The sequence below is a fragment of the Chaetura pelagica genome, unplaced genomic scaffold (genome assembly GCF_000747805.2).
Source record: "Chaetura pelagica isolate M959 unplaced genomic scaffold, ChaPel_1.0 scaffold69, whole genome shotgun sequence".
Classification (NCBI taxonomy): Eukaryota; Metazoa; Chordata; class Aves; order Apodiformes; family Apodidae; genus Chaetura; species Chaetura pelagica.
Genome location: NW_009970724.1, coordinates 6,485,927 through 6,505,141, shown reverse-complemented (window position 1 = coordinate 6,505,141; position 19,215 = coordinate 6,485,927). Strand labels below are relative to the sequence as shown.

Below are 19,215 nucleotides of genomic sequence, written 5' to 3'. Positions count from 1 at the left end.
CGAGCTCCAGCCGTGACCCCGGGAGGTCCCGGGGGTCCCGCGCGGTGCCGGCTCTGCGGGCAGCGCGGTGCCTGCGCGCCTCTCGCCCCCGGACGCCTCTAGCGCTCCCAGGCGCTCGCCCTTGCCTCTCCTTTCCCTCCTGTTTTTCGGGATGTTCCCGGCCCCTCGTGTCATTCTTCCCCCGTGCGAGCCCGCAGCCCGGCCCGGGGAGGGTCCTGACCGGAGAGCAGCGCATCCCCGGGGCTGGGAGAGGGGTCCCGGGGACAGCCTGCCTCTGCACCCACAGGTGACCCGGCTGCTCGTCCTCCCCGCTGGCACACAGCTGTTAAAACACAGCGAGCAAACAAAACCTGCAGAACGTAGGTTTAAGCGAGCTGAGGCTGCTCTCTTGGTAGCGGAGGTGACCGGGGGACGTGCCCTGTATTTACGTGCTTCTGCCACAGGCTTAGGTATTTCTAACGTGCTGTTGTCTGTGATGCGAAGTCAGAACTCTGCTCTCCTCTGTAGTTTGCCTAAAAGCAGCCTAGGCAAGATACTGTGAACTTTTGATCGCTGTGATGATATTGTACAGGTTACCAGTATGTGCCCTTTTTTGTAAAGTGCTTGGTTTATTGTAGCTGTGGCTTGAATAAGTTCACTCAGAGCACCGAGTGGGACAGTGAAGGGTTTGGTTTGTGTTGTAGCGAGGATTATGCTTCTCAAGAGAGTTTGGTGTGTAATCTGGGTGCCCTGGAGCGTTTATGAGCAGTTCGGCGGTGCCGGAAGGTGACCTCCCCGGGAGATCCGCGTCTTTAATGGCTGTGTCTGTGGGATTTCTTCAGGAATCTCCTGAGTACGATTTTTAAAAGGCTTTTGTTTGATAATTCTATAAGGGATATTGCTGATAGAGAACATAAATTGCGTTACAGTAAAGTAGTACAACAGCACAAGTGCAGTTTACCCAAGCTCAAAACCTGAGATAGCTTCAGGATATGTATCTATATGCTTCTGTGGGCAAAATTAATCTTGTTTACCTAGTTTACATTATTACAGAGAAAGCAACCTAGCTGCCTGTGTTAAGAAATCAGAAGTCTTTCAAAAGGATCAGGTTTCCTTAGGATGAAACCATCCAGTCCCTTGCAATCTTTTTGTGGAAATGCTACTAGGTCATACCTGCTACCTGTATAGGGGTTTCTCTGTAGGTTCAATAAATAAGATACCTACAGCTCCATTACTCTTAAATCTCTCACCAAATTTGTTGGCAGAATATTTTATTTTAAAACATGATCAGCCTTGTGTTCCCTATGTCTCTTGCAAGTGCTGAGTTGTAGAACATTTGAAGAGTGATCTATCTACAAGATGCACAGAGACAAATCTTGAAAGAACAGAGTATTTCACAGGAGTGAGGATTTGATCTGTGTACTTGTGCCTCAACGCAGAGACAAACTCTTAGTGTACTCTGGCCAGATAAGACAGCTAGTGTAAAAAATCAAGTACATACTCATAAAATGGTTCTAAAATTATATTTTTAAGTTCATTTTTCTACTGTTAGAAACAATAACAGAGGTGACTGCTTTGGATGTGGTGGTTTCTCATCTTAAGCCAAATGCTGTCCAGAGAGTGGCTGGGGCACTAGGCAGGGAGTTTCCTTCCTCTGAAGTGTACAGTAAGGTTGCAAGATGCCTCTTAGGCCACTGGTCCTCAGGAGGAAAGAAGAGTAGTGTTTTGATCCTCTGTCTCACACCTTATCTTGTGTCTCTTCCTTTCCCCCATAATTTCACCTGTGAACCTGCAGAAATGAATTCAGAAGTTTTCCTGCTCAATGTGGTCAATTGTTTTCCCACAATGGCATCTGTGCCCAAAGGCCGTGGCGGGGGTCACAGGGGAGAGGCTGTAGAGATTGTTGCATCCTCTCAAGCCACGTTTATTGTAGGTCTCAAAACTTTGAAGCCGCGATGGCCCTGCTGGCCAATCTAGTTATAGCAGCCAAGGAAGATCCCTGTCTTTTCAGATCCTGAAAGAAAAGGTTTTTAACAGTTTGGGGGGCTTTGAGAAGCCCAGGGCATCCGTGTCCACAACGTCTATCACCTTTCCCCAAGCCCTCAGGCTTGATGGACACACTAGGCTATTCTCCTCAGCAGTCCTCGGCAAGAGTTAATGATGTAATGTATGTGTGACAGGTGCTGGGATTTAGACCATAGTCACTGATGAGCAGAGGGTTGAATACAGCCCTCAAGTTTAGTGTGTTCTGCATCTGTGCCATTTACACTGGGAACAGGTTTCCTGGCTTCTTTAGCAGCCACATATTTCTTCTTTTAAATTTGAGGTTCATGAAACTGTCTATCCTGGAATGAAGAGGATACTGTTACCCTGTGCCCCTGTGCACTGACCAAACCCAAGCTCTGTACAGTGCTGAATAGAGGGTGGAGTTTTGCATCGTTGCTTGCCACGACTTGCTCTGAAGCTTATCAGTTTCCTCATCCATCTGTCATCCCTAATGGAAAAAAAAATTAAGGTGGATAGTTGCTGTCCACTCACAGGAAGACACAAACAGCCACAAGATGTCAAAGATTATAAGAAATAGAAGCGGTAGAATAGCTCAACCACATTTCATAGCCTTCCTCCAAACAGTTATATAGTTGCCCTTAGGTCAGGTTTGCATGTAAAATTGGAGAGAGGATGAAAAGGTAGGAGGAGGGGAGGAAGCTCAGGAGATAATTACACTCTAGGGCAGGACATAGCCAAGGGGTATTCGAACAGCTTTGTGTGATGTTAAATGGGGGAAACTAGCCAGCATTTGAATCAGCTGGAGTTTCCCTGCCATGTGCTTTTGCATTTTTCTATTGTCCTGTCCTAACGGGGCAACTCTTCTGAAAAGCTCCCTGGGGGGCTCAGCTAATGCAGGTGGTCTGGGGTTCTCCATGCTGCTTGCTTTGTTCCTTGCAGCTATGGCAGACGCTGGATCAAGGCACGTACTCGTTACACAGCAGGGAGCCTGGTGGCTTAGTGGCAGTGCTCGTGTGAGGATGGAGACTGAGAACTGGCTGCTCTACAACATTTAATGCAAAGAGTAATGATCTTGACTATGACGGGAGGGTTTGCGTGAGCAGATTCTCTTAGACAGAATTTCATGTATTAATCTTCAGCCACGGAGGGCTCCCTGGTGCAACTCTGCCTTAGGTTGCACATGGTTTAATTTACAAAAGATTTTACTTGTGAAAAAATGTAAAGGAAGACTATGAAGGAACCTCCAGCTCTATGATTGTCTCTGGTCCCTGTTTTTTCTCTTAGCTGATCACTCATATGTTCTTGACATTAGCTGGAGAGTACTGTGTAAGCCAGACATTTGTCTTAACCTCACACTAAATGTTTCTGTGTATCCAGTTACATCTATGTAATTTACAGCCCTGGAGCATTTTGGAATTTCTTGCCCTCCTACAACATTTGCTGGGAGGTGCTGAAGGCAGATACCTGACACACTTCTTGTCCCTGGCTGATATTTTGGAAGAGGCTTTTGTAATGTTAAGAGGAGTTATCTTTGCATTTGGGGTTCTGAGGTTCTTTGAGTGTCCTTACTGTAGAGTTAACTAAGATGTCTATCACTGTTTTCAATTGTGAATTCCTTTTGCACACATGAAAGTCAAATGAATAGTTGTCCTGAGTTTTAGCTGGTAAAGTGCAATGCATGGGCTTTCTTCCTGACACAGCTCTCTCTTGTAACTGAGCTTCTAATTAGATATAAAGATGTTTTGTGTGTCATGGAAACTATTCACGTGTGAAATAACACCAGAACTTCAATTCTGGTCTTCAGAGCTGCAAAATGAAAGTGTCCCATAGCTGATGGACAACAGTTCATATCAGGTCTTTTGCAGGAGTGGCAGGACTGCTCCAGTAGATGTTTCATGGTTGTAGCAGGAGTAAGCCAGAGGAGAGGAATAGCTGAAGAGTGCACTGGTTAGTTAAAAAACATGTCCCCACAAGTATGTAGGGATTTATAAGATGGAGTTTTCACCCCACTCCCCTTCTGTGATCAGAACTGGAGCAATTATGCATGATTGAATATCCTGTGCATTTTCTTCTAAAAACCACCATCTTTCTGCAGTTTTACAGTGGTAATAGCAATGACAAAATTATCATGCCTTACTGCTTTGAAAATTATTAATTTGTTCTGATTGCCAAAACTTAAACTCTCACAGTATGCAAATCCACATGTAATTGTAGAACCAATAGACATAATGTTGTCTAAGATCCCACAGACTTACTGCTTTGAAAAATCTGAGCAGAAATTTTGAAAGAATGCTGCAGGAGATTCTGTAAGAGAGATCATATTGGGAAAAATGTTTAGTCTAATTTTGTAAAGCTTCTTTTCCCTGCCCCTGTAATCTGAAATCCTGTTTAAATAACTGCTTAGTCTGAAAATCAGAGTGCCAATTTGTGAATTCGGTCCAGGCAGCTGATCAGGTTGAAAGGGAAAGGACAGCAGAGAGATTTGAGAGCTGGAGAGCAGGTGGTGATGATTACTGCACTTCTTAAATTATTGTTTGAACTACCACACCTGTAAGGAATGGGGATTGTTTGTGTCTATAATGTTTCCTTTCTCCTCTCAGCATTTCCTATGGGTGTTCTCCCTCATAACAGGAATGGGGGGAAGGCTCAGTCCGGTGGGGTTTGATTGGCAAGTGTTGATCAAGGGCTGGGCTTGGGGAGTTGAGAACTACCTACCTGCTGCTCAGGTTGGTCTGGGCTGAGCAGGGGGGAGCCCACAAGAAGTAGCAGCACCAGTTGCAGGTGAAACCCTGCAGTAAAGCTGCCTAGGTGAAAGGAGGGTAAGTAATCAAACCCATTTTCTGCTAGATCAATGAATTTTTACTGAGCAAATTGAGTGCTAAACCCACTTTTTTTTTCCTTTGTTATTTTCATGTACTTGTACATTTCTGGAATGTTTGAATTTATTTTTCACTAAATACTGATCTCTGTGTGTGTCCATACAAATATATATATATATCATAGTATGATTTCTTGTCATTTTAGCACTACTAATACTTGGTTTATGCACACGTGCATTATCCTCTCAACTGAAGGTAACCAGGTAGTGAATACTCAGTGGAAGGAACTCGTCTGTCATTGCTGTTTGAGCCACATGTTCCTGTTTAAAGTGGTGGGGTTTTCTTTCTGAACTTTTTATGCTGTGAGAACTTGACTAATTAGCTGGTAAAGCTGCATCAAATGAAGCTACAGGTGTTTATCTGCAACTGTGTTACTTTCAAATATGCTTATCCCACATACTCAAGAGCATTCTGGTTCAGCAACCACTTTTAGTGGGTCTAACATTTAATATTACAAAAAATCAATGAGGTTATATATGTTAATGAGAAAGAGGGTGAAGCTGAGGCTGGAGAGTGAGTGGGATAGTCAGTATCAGAACTGTATTTCTGATATTTTAGAAATATTTCTTCTTAGCACTAAATAGATACAGGTCACTGTTATTGTTACGTACATTTCTGTGCCTGGATATCTAATATTAACAGAAAATGCATTCCTAATTTATTACAAGATTCAGTCACTAGCTAATACCATAATTGAATAAAAAATACTAGACTGTCTGTTTTTAACCATGGTAAAAATGTATTCTTTGCTCAGCAGTTAACACTTTGCCTGTCATGTCTTCATTTAAAGCAGATTTCAAGCACGTAAGTCTGTATCAACCTTATATATGTTTGGTGAAATCGGTGAGCTTATGGTATCTACCAGTATCACAGTCTTGCATCTGAGCATGAAGTCTTCAGTCAAAATGTAATGCTATTTTTTCACTTTTTGTGAAGAGCAGACCTTGTTTGTAACAGAACAAAATTTTATCATATAGGAACAGAAGTGTGACACAACATTTTCATTTAAGGTAAAAGACTGATACTGGCACAGTGACAAGACTGATAGCAGGTACACTGGGACAAAGGTGTCTAATGATCTTTATAGGCATTAACTTGTAATCTGTTTTATAGTTTCTTTACAGTAACTTTTTTTCTTTCTAGGAAGAAATTTAGTACATAGCATTTGTACTACAATACATTCATATTTGAAGGCTGCTGCAAGAAAATATAAACCAGATGCAGTTACTTTATTCAGTCTAAAATATTTGTCTTATATATGAGGGCACACACAATCCTTGATCTTTGCTTAAAACCTCTTCTCAGCATTAGCGGGAAGTTGTACAATATGATGGCCTTGATCCAGGATTTGCTGAAGTCAGTGGTATCCTGCCATTGACTTAGGACACTGACTCAAGCTTCTAATGCCTGGGAGTTCTGAAACTTCAGAAGTTTTCTCACAAGTTCTTTTTTTAATTTCTCTTTTAGGAAAACTCTCGTTTTCATTTCAATATGTGTAGCTGTGGCTGTTGCACAAGTGCCCAAACAAGGTGAGAACACTTTTTTTTTTTAATAACAGGGTATTTATATAATCTGTTGGGAAATTAAAGACTAAATGGCTGTTGTTCCTAGTGACCTTAGATTCAGTTCCTTAATGGTGACTTAAAGAAAATACCAGCTACAGCATAGTGAGAGCAGAAATTTAAAGCAACCAGTTTGGAAAAAATGACCTTTTGAACATTACTCAGATTTTCTGTCTATGAAATTGCTTACATATTTAAGCAAGCTTTTCATAAAAGGGAAGCCTTGTACAGTGAAAAGGCTTTGATTGTGTCTTCACTGCAAGTGGGTGTCCTTGGGGGTGGGAAGCTATGACTGAGTTACCTTTGCACTTGGGGCTGGTCAAACAAACCACTGCATATAATAAAGGCTTAGTTTAGGCTGGCATAATTAAAGCAAAAAGTGAAATTGTGTATTCATTTGGTTTTGCATTCAGATGCAGGTGTTAGTGAGGAAATAGGGTTGTCTTGTTTTTGGTTTCTCTTTTGATCTGCCAGCTGTTAGAACTGTGCCAGATGTGCAGCTTGCACTGGAGGCCACTGTGGGAATATTAGCATTCTGAAGTGGTGGAGGCTAACGTGCCATTTAGGCATTTCTTATCTGCCAGGAGAGTGGCAGTATCAGTTCTCTGCTGTGTTCCTTCACTGTATAGGTGAAGCAAGAATTAGGCCATCCTTGACTGGTATGTTAACTGCAAATACTCAGTTATTCTGTAGTCACAAACAGATGGGTTGCACTGTCAAGACAAGACTTATTCCTGGTAAGATTTTGCTAGAGTCCTGTGGGATATCTCTGCAACCTCCCATAATTATTCTTAACAATGCCTTTTTCCTTCTCATCATTCCCTGTGACTGGAAAAGCTTGGGTTATTTTCCTCTGGTTTCTTTTCCTGTTCTCTATCTAGTTTTGCCTTCCATTAGTTGCTCCCTGTTTGCCTGGTAAGACTAGTAGTTGGTTTTTCACACTGGGCTCAATGAGAGCTCATGCTTTCATGATGATGGGATTTTCCTGGATTTTTCTAATAGTTGAGCCAAGCTCATCAGAGCAGGGGCAGCACCCATTGATGTGTGTGGCCTGCCCTGCTCCAGGCCTGCGGGGGTGGAAAGGGAGAGGCTGTTTTAGGGAGGCAGTTTGTGCTTTCCTGGTGTAGCAGGAGCAGGTGAGAGATGCCAGAGCCAGGTGTGCACCCATGGTTTGCCTTCATCCCTCCAGCCCACCCTTCTCCTCTGCAAAGAAAGAAACAATTCCTGTCACTTCTTATGTGCCTGAGAATTGCTTTTCTAATGCAACTTCAAGTGAGAACTTCAAAGTCTACAGGACTGGGGGTGTCAGTGGTGCAGGGGGATGGGTGCAGTTTGAGGCTTATCTGCCTCTAAGGTGAGAGCACTTTTGTACACAGAGCTTTGCAGAAATGGGTAGAGCCTCCAGTCTTGACATGTTTATAATTTATTATTTTTTATGTTGTTACCAGCATGTGAAGAAGCATTCCTACTTTTTGTTTGTTTGTTTAATTACTCCAGAGCATTTCTAGATAGTCATATGAGAAATCTTACTGAATGGAAACTCCCCTCCACACTCTGTGCACAGATCCCATACACAATTTTCTCTACGTGCTTGCTTGGGACCAAAAAGATGCACTGAACCTTGATGCAACTTTCTGCTCGGGGGTGAATTTGGTCCCTAATGCACTCCATTTGCACAGTGTGTAAACAAAGTTTCAAACAGCAGTTCAGAGAACAACAGACTGAGGAAACCACCTTAAACAAAAGAGCAGCCCAAGTGCATCCTTCAGTCTCAGTATATAGCCTGCAGAGCTAGCATTAGTTTATTTTCAGTGTTTGGAGTTTGTTCAGGAACAGGATTGTCTGCCCATTAGGAATGTGTTAACACTTAAGTTGTTATCAAAACTTTCTTGGCAGTCATATTTTGAAAAAAACCACACCAAACAACAACAAGCGTATTCTGCCAATTATGAAGATGCTAGAGTAATTAGCATTCCTTCTCTTCTGAGCTGAAGGGGAGGCCTCTGCATGCTTCACCTGAGAAGCTACGCTTTGTTCCTTTTGGTAGGCTGCTATAAATTGTGTCCAGTGAAATAAGTGTAAAGATACAACCTCAATCTTTAGGAGCAGTACTTTAAGTATGGCTCGGGGAAAACAAGGTATCTGGTTGTCCAGTCACTCAGCCTGGTGTCTAGGACAGCATTTGCTGCAGCCAGGTATCTTAGTTTACCCACCTGCAGATGCAGCATTACCCAGGAAATAGGCAATCCAGTGAGTAACTTCCCTTAGTTCTGGTGGAGCTGACTGGTAAAGGGAAAGTGGGTAATCTATATACTAGGATTGCTGAAATGAAGAGAGCATCCCAAATATCTTGCCTTTAAAGTAATCATTAGCGTGGAGGGATGTGGAAAATGAACAAGAGATGCTGAAGAAAATATGGATGTAGATCAATTAAATAGCTAAATTCCCTCATTGCTCCCCAGTTCCTTTTTTTATGCCATGAAGGTCAGAAGATTTTTTGCTGAAGCTCATGTTAGGTTTTTCCTCCCCTAATGATGCAGTAAGCTTGTGAATTTTTCAAGTCCTCTTGGAAGGTGGAAGGAAAGCACTTAACATCAAAAACCTGAAAGAACTTCTCCTTCAAGAAGATGAGCCATCAAAGTTTGGGGGACTAATGGGTTGAGTGAACAGTAAGTGAAGACAGATGTTGTGCAGACGTGGGTAAACAAAGAAAACTTGACTACTGCTTGGTAAAGAAAATAGTGGTTTTCATGCTGAGAGGAGGAGTTGAGAGGGCTGTCTGCTCCCAAAACCCTGTGTACTGCCAAGAGCTGCTGAAAGCCTTAAAATAAAATAAAACATGTTGGACCAGAAATTATACAACTGGCCAAAAAAGCTTGGAACAGCCTGTTGGCTTGATGGTGGGTTAACAGGCAGCAAGTCAGCAAGGGATAATTAATTGATTCTTAATCTTTTGCTGCCATTTTTCATACAGCATTTCTTTGTGTTTTGTTTTCTCAAAATCTGTCATTGTTCACAGAAATCTGTTTGCAGGGCATGGAGAATGTGTCTTCTTATCATGCTCTCAGATGTATTTTCCAGTTTAATAACTTTGAAACAATGTGCTGTTTTCAAATCAGAACTGCTAAAACCCTGGTAATTTTGCTTGCAGTTTGAGATTTAGTAGCAAGTGTCATTTTGAAATTGACTGGTTTAAGCCAGTGTAAGTTTTTTGCTTTTATTTGAGTTTAGAATACTTCAGACAGGTCACATGAATTTGTATTGTTAAATACAAATACATAATTACAAATATTTAAAAATACCAGTACTTGCCAAATCTTTCAGGTTAGGATGTGATATTTATGCCCAACATTAGGTTAGATTCTTAGCTGTTCTCTGTGCAGTCAGCTGGCCCAGCCAGTGCACAGAAATGCTGGAGCGGTGTCTCCAGCCTTGCAGTGTTATTTGCATGTTGTACACCTCTGAATTGCCCGGCGCTCAGGACCCATGTTTCTTCTTACCTGTCACAAGGGAAACACGAGTACAGCTTTCTCCTCCATAACTACATGCAGACCATGCAGGGCTGGGGTCCTGGGAAAGGGCTGTAGCTCATTAGCTGTTGCATTGTGCTTCAAAGCTCTTCTATAACCTGACCTCTGTTATCTGTTTGACAGATAAAAATACAGCCATAGTAAATTAATTGCTCTGAGGCGAAACATCTTGAGAAATTAGTGTACACATGACTTTCTGCAAATATATGCCTTCACCATACCTCTGTCTCCCCTGGCTACATGCCAGGATAATCTTGGCACATCCATGCATCTAAAATGTGACTAGAAACACTACAAGGTGTGTAATTAGTTTTCAAGATGTTCAGGTTGATGCTTTTGGTTCCAATTTATAAACCACTCTCAAGGAAATGTCAGGCTCTTTCCATAATTTACCACTGAAACTAAGCCAACATCTGTCTATTCTTAAAGTTTGCTATGAATACATTCAGTAAACAGAGAAAGGGAAGGATGGGAAAGGAGACCTTTTTTCCACTAAGAGAGTGAACATCCATTTGTTTCAGTTGCTCTTTCTCTTAATATAGCACTGAATCCTTAACTTTTCTTGGTTACTCCATATTTTTGTTATGCTATTTAATAGTGTTGTTTACTTAATAGAAGCTCAGCATGCATAGTAAATGGGCGCTCAGCTAAATGCCATGGGAAGTGCTGATCTCTTCCTAGTCAGGCTTGTTAGATCAGTGCAACTGTTAGATGCTGCTAGTAATTTTTAATGTAGGCAGTTCACTGAAGCTTAGGTCCAGCCAGTTGTTCCAATTAGGGGAAAAATATTATATCGTATGCTTCTTTGTAATGCTGTTTATGAAAACTACAATGTTCAGTTTCCCTTTGCACAGAAAATCAGAAAATTTAGGGACCTTGAACACATCTGTGTTTATACCTATTAGGTGAAGATATTTAGCCAGGCAAAAGCTGGAGATACTGTAAGGTCCAGGCTAAGGAAAGGGCTAAAGCACAAAGCTCACATTATATAAAACCCTAGAGAGTCCAACAATGAAAGCACCTTTACCCATTCCACCCTGTAGAAGATCCATTCAGACTTCTTTATGCAAAGGTCAAGTCTATAGGACATGAATCAGTAGGACAGCTGGTTTCTCTGTTGTCTTAATGTCCACTGCTGTCTCCTGCTGTGGAGTGCACTCTTAATTGTGTGTCTTGCCTGGGTAGCTGCAGCCTGGCATTTGCTGGAAGGACAGATGAGCCAGAAGATGAGTGCAGTGCCCCTTTGGTCCTGACATTTCTCCTCTTTCCTTGCTCCTCTACACTGCTGCTTCTGCAGAGTTCTCCTCCTTGAAAAGTAAACTGTGTGGAGGGAAAGGAGGTGGTAGCACCCTCTGCATCTCCCCTTAGAAAAATCTTTGTTTTCTTTTAGTCTGACCAACTTTGGCACAGATACATACAATCAAGGATGATCCCGCAGGGAATGCAATTCCCTTTGAAGCCAACTCCGTATTGGCACAGGGCCTTGGCAGGAGAAAAGCTCCCTGCTGGAAGCACAGCAATTCTTCCTAGGTACCAGTTGCATTACCTCTGCAGCATGTAGTAGCTACTTGGCAAGGTTTACTTGTGTATTTTGCTTGGAACCAGTGACTGTCCTTTTGTGCTCCACTGAGGTGTTACTGTGTTACAAATAACTTGTCCCTTCAAAACAAAAAAAGTGTCCCCCCCAAGTACTTTCATTTAAACTTTTCTGACAAAGAGGAAAAGCATGGATTTGTGACAGGTTTTTTCAGAAGAAAAAGTAAAAAAAAAAAAAAAAATCTGTTCAAGGAGTAGTCAGGATTAACCAAATAAGGAACTAAAAAATTGTGTTTACTGACTTCTGTGAAAATGTTGAAGATGTTAAATGGGGATACTTCAGTTTCACAATTGAGCTAAGTTACAATGGCCATTACATGGACCTTTCTGTGTGTTATTATTTTTTTAAATATGGAAGTTTTGTTTTGGCTTGAGTTATTTGTTTGATTTATGTGAAAGACCTGTGTGCCTAACACTAGGGATTTGGTGGCCTTGCTGTGTGCAGTGTATATGCTCTGGAAAGTACAGATGGTTAAGATGTTGTGTGTACATTTGTTTATATGGATCTGAATTTATGAGCTTGTGAATGAAATCAACAATGTGCCTTTATTTCTTCTTACAGCAATAGATGTTCTTCATCAACTAGGCCTTGTGAAAGATGTTCAACAGCCCTTGGAGACAACAGTGCCCTCAACATCACCTCTGTTACCTCAAGGTGTTCGCCTGACTGTATCAGGAGTTGTACTAGCTGGGGATGCACATATCGAGTCCCCCATCACCCAAGTCATACCATCAAACCTGGGGCATCAGTTCACCATATTAATTGGGTTGTACTCATACAGCATAAATAACGCTTTCCTTTTCAGTGTTAAGAACAAAAACAGGCTGCAGTTTGGTGTCCAGTTGCTACCGAGGAAGGTAGTGGTGCACACTGGAGGGAAGCAGTGTGTCTACTTCGATTATAGTGTCCACAATGAGCAGTGGCATTTATTTGCCATTGGCATTAGAGACAAGACTGTCTCAATATTTGCTGAGTGTGGGAAGAAGTGCTATAGCAGGGAAACACTTTCTGAGGTGGAGACATTTGATTTGGATGGTTTATTTACCTTGGGAAGGATGAACTCTCACTCTGTCAGCTTTGAAGGAGTTATATGTCAGCTAGATATTATTCCCTCTGCAGAAGCCTCTGCAAACTATTGTAAATATGTGAAGCAGCAGTGTCGCCAGGCTGAAACATATCGATCTCTGCTAGGAGCCCCACATGTGTCAGATAGGCTGGATGGTTCTTCAGAGATGATGATTAATGAGAAAAAACTGTCAAAAAGTATCTCAGCTTATAGAAGGGAAGAAACCTCCAACTTTCTGGTTACCAACGTTGCTCAGATTCACTTTCTATCAGAACGCTTTGAGTCAAGAAATGTCTCTGAGTCAGAGTTTCTAGAGGCCAAACCTCTGTTGCTGGAAGAGTGGCCTGAAACAGAACTCCAGGAGAAGGTCAATCTCCCTTTTCATCAGAAGGAGGTGAGCAAAAAAAGAAGCATTAAAACCCCCACAGGATCATATCCAAATGCTTTAGATAATACCACAGAAGATGCAGGCAGACAAAGTGAGCCTTCTCTGATCTTCCCTGTGAAACAGAGTGAAACTGAAAGCAAGAGAATGGATGAAGCAAAACGGCATTTAGATAAACCAAGCAAAAAGCAGCAAATCCTCAACACAACTCTGCATGGTTTGCCTGTTGACCTCTCTCTGGATAACCACCTTGGTCCGATGCAGGAAGATGCATTTGATGCTGATGAGACTTATAACACGGAAAACAGTTACAATATTGGTATTGATAATTATGCTTATGACTATGAAGATTTTGACAAAATGTTTGAAATGGGAAGTGCCAGAGGTCTGAAGGGGGAAACAGGACCTCCTGTAAGTTATCTTTACTACTCTTTTTTTACTGTAATGCAGCAACACATAGTTAACAGAGGCTTTGAAATAAACCTCCCAATGCATGCCAAAGCTGCCACTGCAGCTTCTCCTGGCTCTGCTGAACAAATGTTTGCCTGCCTTAAGTGTGTCTCTTTTCCACATGTAATTCTGGTTCAAGTGTCATATCTTTTTATTTACTGGCAGAATATAAAGCTATTCAAGACTTTCACATTCTGCTGAAGTGGTAGGCAACCCAGGCTTCTTTAAAATTTGAAATGCAGCCAGATGTTTGTAACTGCTAATTATGGAGACTGCTTAGCTAATAAAAATACAGGATAAAGTCATACAATACAAATGTAGACACATTCATGAGAAGAACAACCAAGCTGTTTGGAAGACTAACATAGATTTCTTAGTTGAGCAATGCTATCAAAATTCATAAATGTAGAAAGTGACCAGTGGTAGAATCTAGACTGGGAAAGCCATTTGTAACCCAAGGGTAGGTAGTCATGTAACCTCCATGAAAAATTATTTTTAGAACAGCCTTACAAGATTTTGTGGCATTTTTTCAGTTCATAAAGTAAGGGATCCTGATAACAATTGTAAATGCACAGTAGTGCTTTTAATAGAAAATTGTTTGTCCTTTCTTACTATTTACACAAGGCTCAAACTTCATATATAAAAATGGGAGCAATATATATGAAGGTACAGACAAGAAAGAACAGCAGTTCCTGCTTAGCCTGAGACATATGATAGTGCTTGTTTGAGTCTTTAGTTTACATTTTTAAACTGTAGCATGGAGTAGATAGTTCCACTTGCTTTTTTTTTTGTGTATGTGCATGCATTTGTGTGGTTATTACTGGAAAGCAACTTGATATGGGCTAAGGAGCTCTTAGTATATATTTTAATGTGTCCATAAATATATTGCATGTATTCTTTCAGCACTTAATTATTTTTTTCCTCAAGGTAGTGAGAATCAAAAACCTATTTAAAAGACCAAATGCTTCAAATGCTTTTGTTTTTTTTTTCTATACAAATACACTATACTTACAGTGTCAAAGATGACAGCTGATTTGGAGAGTTCAAAAATGTCTATATTACTGTTTTCTATGCCTCTCTTACAGACTTGGGACTCAGAAGCTTGTCTACCCTATCGAGGAAGTTAGAGCAGACCTTGTGGTTGATATAGTCTGTGGCAGTGAATATGATGCATTTGTGCCAAAGTGTTTTGCTGGGTCAGGATTTAAATAACAGGCACTGCTGAAAAGTTGATCTAGACCTTTGTGAGCACTAGTTTGGCTGGAAGGGACAGCAGCAGCCGCTGAAAGAGGCAATGCTAAAAGCACTTTCCTGCCAAAGAGGTTGATGCCAGAGGGAGGAGAGGCCCCTGCAAGGCTCTTCCACACAACCTTTTGTAAAGAGTTGTGCTCCATGGAGGCTGTGTGGCACAGTACCTGGCAGTTGTTGGCCTCAGACTTGAAGGGGTGGTCTTGGTTTGCTTTCTCAGTCTAGAACACCCATGTGGAGAAGACCAGAGTCAGCTTTCATCTGTGTTACTCTAAAGTTTAAATACATAAATACAGAGTCTTATCACAGTGGAGTCTAAAAAGCAACACTGAAGAACTTGCAAAGTTCCCTTGCAGCAAAAAATCCTGGTGAGGCATGAAACTCATGGGTTTTTTGGGGTTTTCAACACAGAAATGTTCATTCTATCAGACTTGACAGGCAAGAACTTGCTTTTTTTTTCTTGTAAACTCCTCAGCTTCATTTTAGCTTTTAATCATCTACTAGAATTGATTCTTGCCTTGTATAATTAGTCTCCTTGTATTTTATGATCCCAGAGAACTGGAATTCACCCACTGCTGCAAGCAGGGTGCCAGAATTCAGCTTTCATTTCTGGATATCGTATAGAAAAGGCACCCATTTCTTCAAAACTATTAAGACTCTGATTAAAATTCTAGCAGTTTCAATGACCAAAGTCCCTACAAAGATACACGGTGAGTTTAAGCTGGAGCAGTGTGGTCTCCTGAACCACTAGTTTAGGGGGAAACTGCGCTATTTATCTGATGAACCACTCCTTTTTGTGTTGGCACTGTATAAAGATAAAATAAATCCTGTGTGTATCTCAAACTTTCAAACTTACAGCCTCATTGCATAGTCCTAAGGCAGTTTGCAGTAACATGATACCTAGTGCCTCACTGGTAGAAGGAGGGGTCGATGTGAGTTGAAGAGCTCATTTAGGTTAGTTGCTGGCAGGTAATTGTATCTGCAGGCCTATCTGCACATGATTTGGCTTTCTGAGGCATGAGGTAGGAGTTAGTTTTCTCTATTAGAAAAGCTTTCTGGATTAGGAAGACAGTCAGCCAGGAGAAGCAACAGTAGAAGACCAAAAGGTGGTGTTCCTTGGGCTATCCTGTTGGTAAGGAGAAGCAGTCTGGAGATACTGCCAGGAGGAACTGGAAATGCAAGCCTTACGTTAGGCAGAATTGAGTCCTGGATGAGATGCTTGGATTCCAGCCAAGAAGTGTGAGGGTGGGAATCTTAAAAGAGGGCAGAGGTTCTAAATCTGGTGCTAAGTAAACAGCAGTAAGTGTAGCATCAGCGGATATTTTACTCTTTGCTTATTTCTCGGTGGAACAAAGTTGTTTGCTGAGGCTCTCTAAGCCACAGGGGACATGTTGGGCAGTTAATCACTTTGATGCATTTTAGCTCTGCAGGTAACACTCATGATAGCCCCCCTGGCATTGGCTGGCAACACCTACACAGAATGAGAAATCTATTTCAGTATCTGTTGATTCAGATAGAAACTTGAGATTATTGCTGTCAAGGGGGACAGGGATATACTGGAGAGAGTCAAATGGAGGGATACAAGGATGATTAAGAGACTGGATCACCTATCTTAGGAGGAAGGCTGAGAGACCTGGGGCTGTTTAGTTTAGAGAAGAGAAGACTGAGAGGGACTCTTATTAACGTATATACATATTTGAATGGTGGGTGTCAAGAAGGAGGGGCAATCTCTTTTCAGTCGTGCCCTGTGATTGGATGAGGGGCAGTGGTTGCAAGCTGGAGCCCAGGAAGGTCCAGCTCAACATGAGGAAGAACTTCTTTATTGTAAGGGTTAGGGAGCACTGGAACAGACTGCCCAGAGAGGTTGTGGAGTCTCCTTCTCTGGAGACTTTCAAGACCCATCTGGATACATTTCTGAGTGATGTGCTCTAGATTCTGTGTTGGTCCTGCTCTGGCAGGGGGGTTGGACTCAATCTCTAGAGGTCCCCTCCAACCCCTAACATTCTGTGATTAGTGTATTTTTTGTTTGGCTGAAGGACCACCCACCTTATGTATTTGATGGATCAAGCATTAAACTCATATTTCTTTAATTTAGCCTTTTTTAAAAGTATTTGAGGGGAGCTGAGGTTGAGGTGTAGTCAAATGCTTTTTAAAGAGAAACTTTATAGTTGTTCTGGAAGAGAAACCTCAAAGAATATGAGTTGGGTATTGAATGGCAACAGGATCTGTATATGCAGAAGTTTTAATGATTTAATGCAGAATTTACAGCTGTGCATCTGAAATCGTAGGAGCTTATTGTGTGTCAATTAAATGCTTCCTGTTACCTCTGGCTTAGGGCAGGCTTAAAACACATGCATCCATAGAAGATCTTCAGTATCCTAGAAAACGTCTGTGAAAGTTCACCATTTCATTCATTCCAATGACCCTTGAAAACATAGTGAGTGTCTCTGGGAAAGTAGCATCTAGTTTTATTATTTCAGGATTAAGCCATGATTGGATGCAACTTGAATTTTTCTTCTCAATAGCTGAATGAAATGTTTGCAATTTCTAAGCATAGTAAGTTGTTGTAACTTTTTAAAGGTATACATTTTCTGTTTTGAGCAAACTGCTCTCTTATTTAATGAGTTAAATTTGCATCTGTAATACTTACAGGAAGTGCAAAAATGCACAAATGCAAAAAAACACATTAACACTTTATTTGCTTCAGGTTTGTTTAATGACTGCAGCAGTTGGAGGAAAAGCTGTGCAAGTAGATGACTAATTCCTTGGTTGGAGAGATTGGCTTACTCTCAGAAGCTGACCTCTGTAGCTTATGTGGATGCCTAAGAGGTGTAAATAGTTTCCTAGTTAGTATAGAAACAATCATGCTGATTTGAAGTTGTAGTTGCTTTCACAGGTTGCAGAAGCACATAGGGTGGATTAACTTCTTAAAACTAGTCAGAAAAGCATTTCCAGGAAGACCTGCATGTACTCAACTAGATCTACTGTCAGCAGAGAAGTTGCTGGAGTTGCAGGGAGGAATCTAAGCTGGAGGGTAGAGTAACAGACTGTGGTTAGGGAGAGTCCTTGTTAATATTTTGATCAAGTGCCCATCTTCCCTTGCAGTGGCTGTTCTTGGTTTCTGTTAAAGCTGGGACTTACTGTCCTAGCAAGTGGATGAGAGCTGAATTCACTCTGAAGAACAGTCCATGCCTTCTTAGGACTCGAATGTGACAGATGAAATAAAATATAAATTACTGCAGATTTTAGTCTGGAGCTCTTATTTGTATTTGAGTGCAATGAAGTAAACCCAAGGGTGTTGAATGTGGACAGCAATTGCATGCAGAGAAGGAAAGATTTCTGTGGTCGAAACAACTAAATGTGCAATGCCCAATATTCTTATTGTGACTAATAATCTAATTTATTTGTAAAAGATACATCTGGTTATATACTAGCATTTTTTTAGATCTGCATTTTTTTCTTTAAAAAGAGTGATATTCATGATATACAAGGGTGAACATGCTGCCAGTTACTCTTATGAGAAGCCCTTAATAAGAAATTGAATAGTCATTTGTCCACTTCTATTTTCTTCTATGTCATGTGTGTTCTGTGAGGTGGTATCTCATTTTTTCAGTTACCCCTAACTTTTCTAAAATGTTTGGCATGCCAGCATACCTATTAAGCGTAATTATTCTCTATTCTTTGTTTTGAAACACACTGCACTTGTTTGTTTCTTATCCTTGAACTGATCTCTTCTTCTTTTAATACAAATAGACTTAAGTAAAAGTTACTATCTAGATTGTTAGCTCCAGTTCCTCTGACACAAGATACTTGCTAAACAGCAATCTGATTTAGAGCTGGATTAAAAACACACACTTGTAGTATTTGAATTGGTTTTCAAGACAAGAAGGCTTGCACAAGCAGAAAGTAATCTGTTAGAACTGGCCTGAGTCAGACTTGTGATACTGTCCTTGTACTGGTTTTAGCCTTGATTGTTTTAATTTTCTACCATCAGGGTCCTCCAGGTCCTCCAGGTTTACCTGGTCCATCAGGAAAGAGAGGTCCTCGGGTGAGTAAAACAGCTATGTTCTTCTGTAGCTCCAGGCAAGTCACTGATAACCAACGGAAGTTTGCATCATTTTGTTTTTCTCAAGTTTATTTACATTCTTGGTGATTATCAAAGTGCATGATTATAGTGTTTGGCAGATAGGTTGAAGTAAGGCAAAGCAAACAGGTTTTTTCTGCTGTGAGCCTCAAGCACAGTTAATTACGTTCACGGGTGTGTACTCAGGGCATTGTTACATTTGAACCGAACTTTTGCTGTTTTCAAGTTTAACTTAGTTTTTCTATGCTTAGCCCATCTGCTGCAATCTAAGGTCATGTTCATTTTGTTTGGAAGGGGAATGAGCAGGATGGCCAGGGCCAGTGTGCAGGCAGTGGCTACAAAATTAACCACTGCAAGGCCAGGGAGGGGAAGAAGACCGTTTGGAAAAGAACTGGTTTAGTCTCTTGTGGTTCAGCCGTTTAGCAAAA

General features: G+C 41.3%; 1 protein-coding gene across 1 annotated transcript in view; it reads left to right on the top strand.

The window, feature by feature from the left end:
• Positions 1-740: 740 nt before the first annotated feature.
• The window catches only part of COL24A1 (collagen, type XXIV, alpha 1), a 129,173-nt gene continuing 110,698 nt past the window's right edge, over positions 741-19,215 (top strand). Inside the window, exons 1-4 of the mRNA XM_010006740.1 lie at positions 741-832; positions 6,333-6,394; positions 12,116-13,416; positions 18,698-18,751. Of these exons, the coding sequence (XP_010005042.1) occupies positions 741-832; positions 6,333-6,394; positions 12,116-13,416; positions 18,698-18,751 (1,509 nt within the window). The remainder of the gene's footprint in view (positions 833-6,332; positions 6,395-12,115; positions 13,417-18,697; positions 18,752-19,215) is intronic.